We start from the raw sequence: 8959 nt of genomic DNA, 5'->3' as shown, positions 1-8959 counted from the left end.
TAAAATTATTTTTTAGTAGTATTAGAAGCTTCTCTAGTAACTTAATAAAAGAGTCCTCGCGAAATAGTTTTTTATTATATAAGATATGCTAGGCTATTACCCGCGTAGTTTAATATTACTTAGTATTAGATTTATTAACTATTATAATCCTTGCGACTAGTCCCTTACCTAACTTTTATAATATAAGTATTTATTTTAAAGCTAGTATTATAGTTATAACTTACTTCGCGGATAAGCTAAGCTAATTTTATAACTTATTAAAAGTATACTCTTAGTACTCTAGCTTATCCTTATAATAAATAGATTTTATATAGTCTACCCTGTATAATAAGCTATTTACTAGGTTAAGCTTACTCGTATAATAAATTATCCTAAATCTAAATCTTATTAAGAACTAGGACTAATAAATTTATATTCGCGAGAAAACTTTAATTTATAACTAAAAGTTCTATAATATTTTATAATCTATAATAACTTTTATTTCCTTATAATTACTTTTTAGGTAATACTATTATCTATAAAATAATTTTATAATAGCTAGAAGTTCTTACTTGCTAATATTATAATTATACTTAGTAATAGTTATTTTCTTAGAGAAGAATATTACTAAGTATTATATACTATTTTTTTATAGCTAGGTTAATATACTATAAACTACCTAGCTAGAAGTATTACTCTTTAATTATATAAGAAGAAACTTATTTTAATAAGTTAGTTTTATTATCTTATAAAAAGCTTTCTTAATCTTCTAGAATAATTCGCGAGCTTTATTTATTATAATATCTTTAAGATTTTTAATAAACTATAGGGTATCTTACTTACTAGGCTTCCTTAATAAATTTATAAGTAAAGCTATAAAATAAGAGTACTTCTTTATAAAATATTAGTACTAATTCGCGAAGCTAATAAATATAAGAATATTATAAGTAGTCTTAGATATAAACTATTTTATAATAATACTTACCTACGAGAGTTTTATCTTAATACTCTCTAATATAATTATATACTTAAAAAGATTAATCTTAGTTACTATAAAGCTATATTTATTTTACTTATAATATAAACTTATCTTATATAATTTATTAAGAACTTTTTTTACTTATTAATAATATTCCTCTAGTATCTGCGAGAACATAATTATATTATTTAAGTATATAATAATATATATGTCTAGGATATTATAGAATACCTAGTTTATAAATCTTTAGAATATTATAGGGGCGTTTATTAAACTAAATAATATTATATAATATTTATATAACTTATATTTTATCTGGAAAGCTATCTTCTACTTATGTTTATAAGTAATATAAATCTAATTAAATATATTATAAAGGTTAAATTAACTAAACTACTTAGCCCTATTAAGTTTCCTAATTATCTTATTTATTAATAAAAATAGATACTAGTTTTTTAATAATAATAGTATTTAGTTTATAATAGTCCGCGTATATATAAATACTACTATTTTTTTTTAGCGTGTAAAGTAATAGTACTTTTATAAGTAACTTAAATAGTTAGATTTATTCTTTTATAAATATTATTAAGATATACTCGCGAATAGCTAGTATTTTATAAGAGAGTAATTATATAAGAGATTAAATAATAGTTTTTTACTTTTTTCTAGTTTAATCTGCAAGTTAACTCTTTTATAATATAAAGGCAATTTCTTTAATTTATAGTTTAAGAAGATATCTATAAATTTATAATATTACTTAAGGATACCTTTTATTAATAATTTATTTATTTAGATTATATTAACCTAAAGAACTTATATTTATAATAAATTATAAGTAGTACGTATCTCTTCCGCGGTAATTATAAAAATATTTAAAAAAGAATTATTATAAAAGTTTAAGATTTTATCTACTTAGCAGGTCTCTAGGTCACGGAGTTTTATTTAAATAATACTTAAGAAAGGCTCTAAGATATCTAGTAAAAATATAGCTAGCTTATAAGAGATTTTATAGATTTTATAAAAGTTCTTAAGCTTTATCTTAGCCTTTATTATTTTTTTATTCTAGAGTTCCTAGTTATTTACTATTAATATATAAATTTATTATAATAATATTTTTTAGCTTACTTGCTTTGCTAGTATTATAAGTATAATATTTATTATATTACTATTATTTACTAATACTCGCGTGATATAAATAATATTATTATTAAGCTTAATTAAGGTAGGAAGCTACTTCTACTTTATAAATAGCTTAGTACTAGTAGGTAAGATCTTAAGTTTTCTTATTAAGATATTAATTATAACTACTTCTAGTAAAGGAGCTTAATAAAAATACTTAATAAGAAAAGTATTAAAATACTTTTGTAAAGGACTAACTGCGGCTATCTCTAGTAAAAGAGCTTAGTAAAAGTACTTGCTTAAGATCTTTTTAAGCCCTTAGTTTTTTATATAAGTATAAATAATAAGGTTTTTTTATATAAAGAATTAACTCTCCCCTTATATAAGGTAATTTTTTGCCTAGTACTTACTCTTATAATACTTATAATAAGTATTTTAATCCTTAAACCTTTCTTTGTGGGATCCTACCTAGTTAGCGAGTAGTTTAGAATATTTATTTTATAAACCTTAGTTCCTAGTAGGACTACTAGGTAGCCCTTATAAATACTCTTTTAAAAAATAAGAATTATTATATTTATAGCTATTATTCCGCCCTTTTATAAGGCTAGGGCTACTATTATTTAATCTTTATAAGTTATTATTAATACTAGTATAGATTAGAGGTTAAAGCTTAATAGCTATATTTATAAGATTTTATTATTTATATAATATTTCTAGCTACTTATAGAGTCGCTATTAAGTCTTATAAAATAATAATTTATAAAATATATAAAGCTAAATTAGTTTAGGGTTCTTCGTGTTCTTACCTAATTTGCTAATTATTTTATTAAACTATTTAAGATATGCGAATTTAGTCTTTTTATTAGGCTTTATACAAGCGCGGAAAATAATAAACTATAATTTTTAAAGTTTATTTTATAGGTTTCCTAGTTACTCTTTAAGAAAGTTATATAAATTATCCTAACTTTTTTTATAATATTTACGCGAGCTTTTGTTTCCTTATAAAGTAGTAAGTATACTATCTAGGTAAAGTATTATATAATCTACCTTTTTTTTTTTATTAAACTAGTTTATTTTCGCAAGTATATTTATCTAGTTATAGAATATCTAGTAGTTAGTATAGTTAGTAATTAAGTAAAGTATACTTTTTAATAATAAGTAAACTCTAGGTAAATATTTCTTTATAAGGCCCTTATAAATTATTTTAAATAATTAATAAGTATACTTGTAAGACTTAAGTATATTAAGCTTAATAAATTATTTATAAGTAATAAACTTATACTCGAGTATTATAATATATTATTTCTTAATAATTAGTAATTTCTTACTAGCTATTTATAACTTAAGGATAAGAGTCTTACTAGGTATAGGCCCCTTTACTAAGGAAGTACTCGTAGTAGAACTATCTTATTTTACGGGGGGTACTTAACTTATTCCCTTAGGGGTTTAAGCTAATTATAAGGATCTTTTTAATTTTTTTACTATTATAAATAAACTAATTCGCGGGGGTAAAATATTAAAATTATAAGAAAGGGGTTTCTTATAGGCTTGGTTAAATTAGTGTATTTAAGACTTAGGAACCTAATAAAGAAATAAGAGCTATTTTTAAGGATTATGGAAATAATATAAATTAATACTGAGGTTTAGAATCTCACTTTACAAGGATTCTAAAGTTAGTGTACGCTTAGTTAGCCCGCGGCTGAGTTAGTACTGGCAGGATGTTTGCGTGTCCTTACACCTAGTTAATAAGTATAAGGCTGTAATTATTTAGCTAGCTATAATATTCGATTAAACTAGTTTAACTTAAATAATTAGGTTCTTAATATTCTAGTAAGATATAGATTTCTTTATTTTTAAGATTCTTAGTAGTATTCTTAATCCTTTTTTTAATAATTTATTAAGTTCTTAATAAGTTCCTAAATATTTTTTAAAGATATTATATTTTTTTTATTTTACTAGGTATTAGGTTTTACTACTAACTTACTTATAATCTAGGATTTTTTTAAGTTTATATTTTATTTTATTTATATACCTTAATTTTTATATACTTAGTAAGTTTAGTATTAATAAGTACTAGTTCTAATAATAAAATATAAAAAACTAAGTATATATACTTTATTAAAGTAGGTAGCTTTAATTAATAATTAACTAGTCTTAGTTACTTATTAATTTTAAATAATCCTAAGTAAATATAGTCTAGCTTTATACTTAGTTATTTTATTTTATTATTTTATTATAAGAGAAATATCTTCCCTTTCTTTTTTAGATTTAGTCTCTTAAATCTTTTTTTATTATAGTAGATTATTATTTATATATTAATAATTAATATAAATTATTTTATAAATATTTTATATATAAAATACTAGGCCTTATTTATTTTAACTAAGGTTAACCCTGACTATAACTAGTCTTTATACTAGTTAGATAAAAAGCTATTTAGAGAAAGGATTAAATAAGTTAAATTAAGTATTATAAGTTTATAAAAGGTTACTAGGGTTAGGAAGAAGTAGAGAGGTCTATTCTTCTGTAACAATACTCAGGATTCTTTTTTTTGGGGGGGGGGAGGCGGGATGTAATAACCTGAAACCCCCCCTTTGCCAAGACGTTTTTGGGTCAGTACCCCCCGCCTCCCTCTATCGTGCCGGAACATAGTTAGACTGTCAGCTGGACAGCCTTGAACGGCCTGCATAACTTCCTGTCCACCACCTATCATGGTTCCTATGGTGTTGAGGCATCTCTCGGTTGAAATAGCTGTTGATCATACAGAGTGTGGCCCTGATCGTGGTACGTAAAAGATAGGCTATGTATGGAAACCCAAAATCCAGCACCATGCGCAGATCAGACCATGTCTTAGTGTATGACGTCACCTAGCCGACCCCTACCGTACAGATTCCTACAGGGTCGTATAACAGTGCGACCCTAAGTTTCAAGCGAAACGGCCACCACCTTTAAAAAATTCAAAAATTCAAAATTCAAAGTAAAAAAAACTTTAGCACGCGATATCTCAGTAACAACACGGCCAAATTCAACGAGCAAACCGAGGATTGAATGCTGAAGGTGCTCCGCGTGTCAAAAAAAAATATAATAAAACACTGATATCACAAAAGCCTAAACAAGCTGGCGGTTTGGCTGTGGTGGCTCTCTGGCTGGTAGGGTTGCACCTGTAGGATTCCGTAGGGGTCGGTTACATCACCTTTCTCCCCTTCTGTCCCAAGTGCAAATCAATGAGTCGATGGTTCCAGATTCCGGTGGCCCCGAGCTCAATATGCGATTCTTGCTCCGAGGCACACCCGGCCCTTCATGCGTGGCTAGCCCTCTGCTTGAGTTTCAAGTTCTCGAACGAAAAAAAATACATCAGGAGACTCCCTTGCGAACATCGCGAGAAACTATTGCCATCCGCATCCTAGAACAATATCCTCCCTCAAGATGAACGCATTGGCCCAAGAAATCAGAAAACTGCACGCTGAGGCCGACGAAATAGGCCGTGAAAAGATCTGCAACGAGCTGGGTGTCCTCCAAGCATCCTTGGCTTCCGAATTGAATAGTATCTTGAGACTAGCAGGTGGGGTGAGTATATATAATATGCCTTTATGCCCCCAGTTGGAAGGAATCTCGTTTAATTCCCTGATACAGCCATTCGAGCTAGCATTAGTGAAAATAGGGTTGGATCAGGGCATTTTTCAGGCGCTTCACGAGCGCTCCCACACTTTGCCGGAGCTTGCGAAGAAAACTGGCCTGCCGCTGGATGTGCTTGGTGAGTCTCCCTTGGTGTATTCTCACCTTTAAGTGCTTGTTAACAGAGATCCCATCGGTGGTAGAGCTTATTTTGCGTGGCCAAGCATCTGGCGGCATGATCAAAGAGGAGGCAGGGGCATTTGCGGCGAACAGGTTCACCGCGCTTTTTAGTGGATCAAATGCGTGCGGGGCACTGAGCTATATGTAAGTTCATAGATTGTCCAGAGGAAGGGGTGAAAGGCGCTGATATCACCGCGTAGCTTCGATATGATGGTGCCAGTCGCTTCTGCACTTCCAGGCTACCTAACGGAGCATGAAAAGCCTACCATGACATCCGCCCACGATACTGTTTTTCAAAGGGCATTTGAAACGGATCTCTCCATTTTTGACTGGGCAAAGAAGCATCCAGAGCGTCTCGGAGGGTTGTTCAAGCTTCTCGCTCTGTTGTCGACTATCCAGGACTGGACCGAGGCGTTCCCCATCGCGGAAGAGATTGGCTCATTTACGAGCTACGGCAGAGAAAGAGCTGTCCTTGTGGATGTGGGCGGCGGCGCAGGACCCCAGTCAGCTCTCTTCAAACAGAGATTCCCTCACCTTACCGGACGGGTCATTGTGCAAGACTTTCCCGAGGCTCTGGCACAGGCGGACCCAATCGATGGCGTCGAGTTTATGGAATATGACTGCTTTACGCCGCAGCCGATCAAGGGGGCAAAGTTCTATTATCTACGGTACGTCTTGCATCTTTGGCAGGACGACAAGTGTGTTGCAGCTTTGAAATCAATTATTCCTGCAATGGACCCTGAATCCCGCATCCTTATTGACGAGGCCGTTGTCCCAGCTGCCGGCGCGACTTGGCAGGTTGCGTGGCTAGGCATTGAGATGGCCGCTACGATGGCCGGTGTGGAGCGCACGAGGGCACGGTGGGAGAACTTGCTGGATGAAGCGGGATTGAAGATTCTAAATATCTTCCCTTACGACTCGAACGGCCAGTCAATTATCATGGCGGTTCCGAGGCACTGAATTTGGAATGCGGTAGTTTACTCGTCATGTTTGCAAGCAGGTGCTTTGAGCTGTAACAAATGAATGATGTCCTTCACACCTTTCTCTAGCCCTGATATTGGGCGAAGGGTATAGAAGCAAGAATGTTTGGATTCAGCGCTTACCGCTCAGAGATTATTGTATCTATAATGTGATCATGGCATAACCATCAAAGTGTGTGGCGAGTACTACTCGTCGTTATCCTGCAGGTTGTTGCAGCCTGATTGACACGGGTGAAGACTGATGCTAGGTCCCAGGACAATGTTCATTCCAATTATGTTGGCTTAGAAGGCAAGCTTCCTTTTTATACAGCGAGATGAATGGGGGCTGTATAGAAAATCACGTCAAACAATTTCGTTGAGATCCAAAATCCGCTCTTCCGATGACGATATGTACCGTATATGAGTGACTATATATATAGTTGTAAAATATAAACTCCAGAGAGCCTATTTCACTATTTTATGTTCCTATTCTTGACATAATACGCCTAACAGACTCCTTGAGGGTCTCTCCAACACTAATGATTTCGCTTCCCTGAATAAGAGGCGTCCAGTATGATAATCGGGCGAAAGAGTTGTCTTGGTAGACGAAAATCCTTACGACGAGGGTGCACTGTAAACACCGAAGAGATGTTAGAGTTTATATAACTATTTTAGGAAGTGTATTTGCCTCTGTTTCTCCGTGCCTTTTGACCTCTGGCACCATATCCCCGTGTCGCTGCACAAGTGCTGCTCAACTGATAGGCAGGTGTCGAATAGAGGAACGTCCAGAGTGTTTTGAGTATTTCGCAACCGCGGCGATATCCCTGAGTGAGCAGTGCTGGTGTAATAGTCTTTCTCCATCCGCGATTCCATTGCGTCGAAGGATATCCGAGAAAGATTGATGGCTTGGGATAGTTACGCTACAGGGAAGCACATTGAATAGGGACCCGATGATGCTGCTGACATGCGCGACTGGGGCGTCACGACCGGAAAGTAGGATTCCGAAGCACATGTCCCTTAAGCCGGCATGCTGCTACAGAGTGAGCGCCCATGAAACCTGCAAAACGTTTGTCAGGCTGAACCCCGTTCGACTGCAGAAGTCCCGTGCTCTATGTGTGTTGACAAGGGTGACCGTGTGGGTCTGAAGTTTGGGTTGTGTCTGTTTATGGTGTTCAAGACCGTTCATACTATTGGCGCTGAGGATATTGTGGTTCTCCGCCTATTGTTGCCGGAAGGAGACCCAAGCTCGATAAAGAGGTTCCTCCGGTTCCGAGGCATGTGTGCCGTCCTACGCGGCTCCAAGTTTGGGAAGTCGTATAAGGACCGAGGTGGAGTTGAGCATTGCGAAGCGGCCCTCGAGCTTGCAAAGACTCTTCCACATGTTGTTTGGTAGATACTCAACCTGTACTGGTAAGGGAGGTTGTTCCGGCCACGGCGCGGCAAAAGGGGCTCTACAACCGTGGGCCAAATATTGTGGTCGTCAACTTCTGTTACGATTTCCACATCTATTAGATATTCACTCAGGACTACCTAAAACCACCGAAAATTGTTGGAACGGTCCTGAAGGATAACCTCGCAGAGACTGGGATAGCACAATACTACTTGGCGCCAGCCTTTAGCAAGATAGATCGGGTCTAATAGTACCTTTGGCATGGGAAGCTCCCAGACGGTATCGGCTTGTAGTCAAAAATCACGACTTAATGATCCTAGATGAGGTGAAGAATTAGGATAAGCGCCGAGGACCTCTGTACCCTTGCCGGATATCGCCTTAGCTAGTCTGATATCATGCTCAAACGCTGGCCGGTCGCCGTGTATAGTCCGAACTAACAAGAACTCATTCACGGGGTCGCTGAAATACCCTGTAGGCTCTATGGTAATTTGCGACGCTAATAAGTCGATGCACTTTGCCTTGAAGACGTCGGCACGCTTACGGCGATGCCCCCGCGGTTGCGCTCTTAAAAAAAAACATATGGCAACCAATAAGTCGCACCCAAGGGAGGCAAGTTAATCATAAAGTTCAATATAATCAGGCTCGGACTCTAGAGCAGATGTTATCAGGTATTTTAGTTTTGTCTTTATAGGCGACAAGAGTCGACTGGTCGAGCCCCCCCCGTACGCAGTTTCCCAC

General features: G+C 34.8%; 1 protein-coding gene across 1 annotated transcript; it reads left to right on the top strand.

Annotated features, from left to right (window-relative positions):
• Positions 1 to 5228: 5228 nt before the first annotated feature.
• Positions 5229 to 7106, top strand: BJY04DRAFT_203938 (S-adenosyl-L-methionine-dependent methyltransferase). Its single transcript, XM_073713415.1, has 3 exons — positions 5229 to 5831; positions 5896 to 6016; positions 6073 to 7106. Exons 1-3 carry the CDS (start codon positions 5504 to 5506, stop codon positions 6830 to 6832), a joined length of 1209 nt encoding a protein of 402 aa, XP_073564247.1. The 5' UTR covers positions 5229 to 5503; the 3' UTR covers positions 6833 to 7106.
• Positions 7107 to 8959: the final 1853 nt, after the last annotated feature.

This window comes from Aspergillus karnatakaensis (genome assembly GCF_047715665.1).
Source record: "Aspergillus karnatakaensis strain CBS 102800 unplaced genomic scaffold BJY04scaffold_110, whole genome shotgun sequence".
NCBI classification, from domain to species: Eukaryota; Fungi; Ascomycota; class Eurotiomycetes; order Eurotiales; family Aspergillaceae; genus Aspergillus; species Aspergillus karnatakaensis.
The sequence above is the reverse complement of the archived record's forward strand: the minus strand, read 5'-3'. Positions and strand labels throughout refer to the sequence as shown.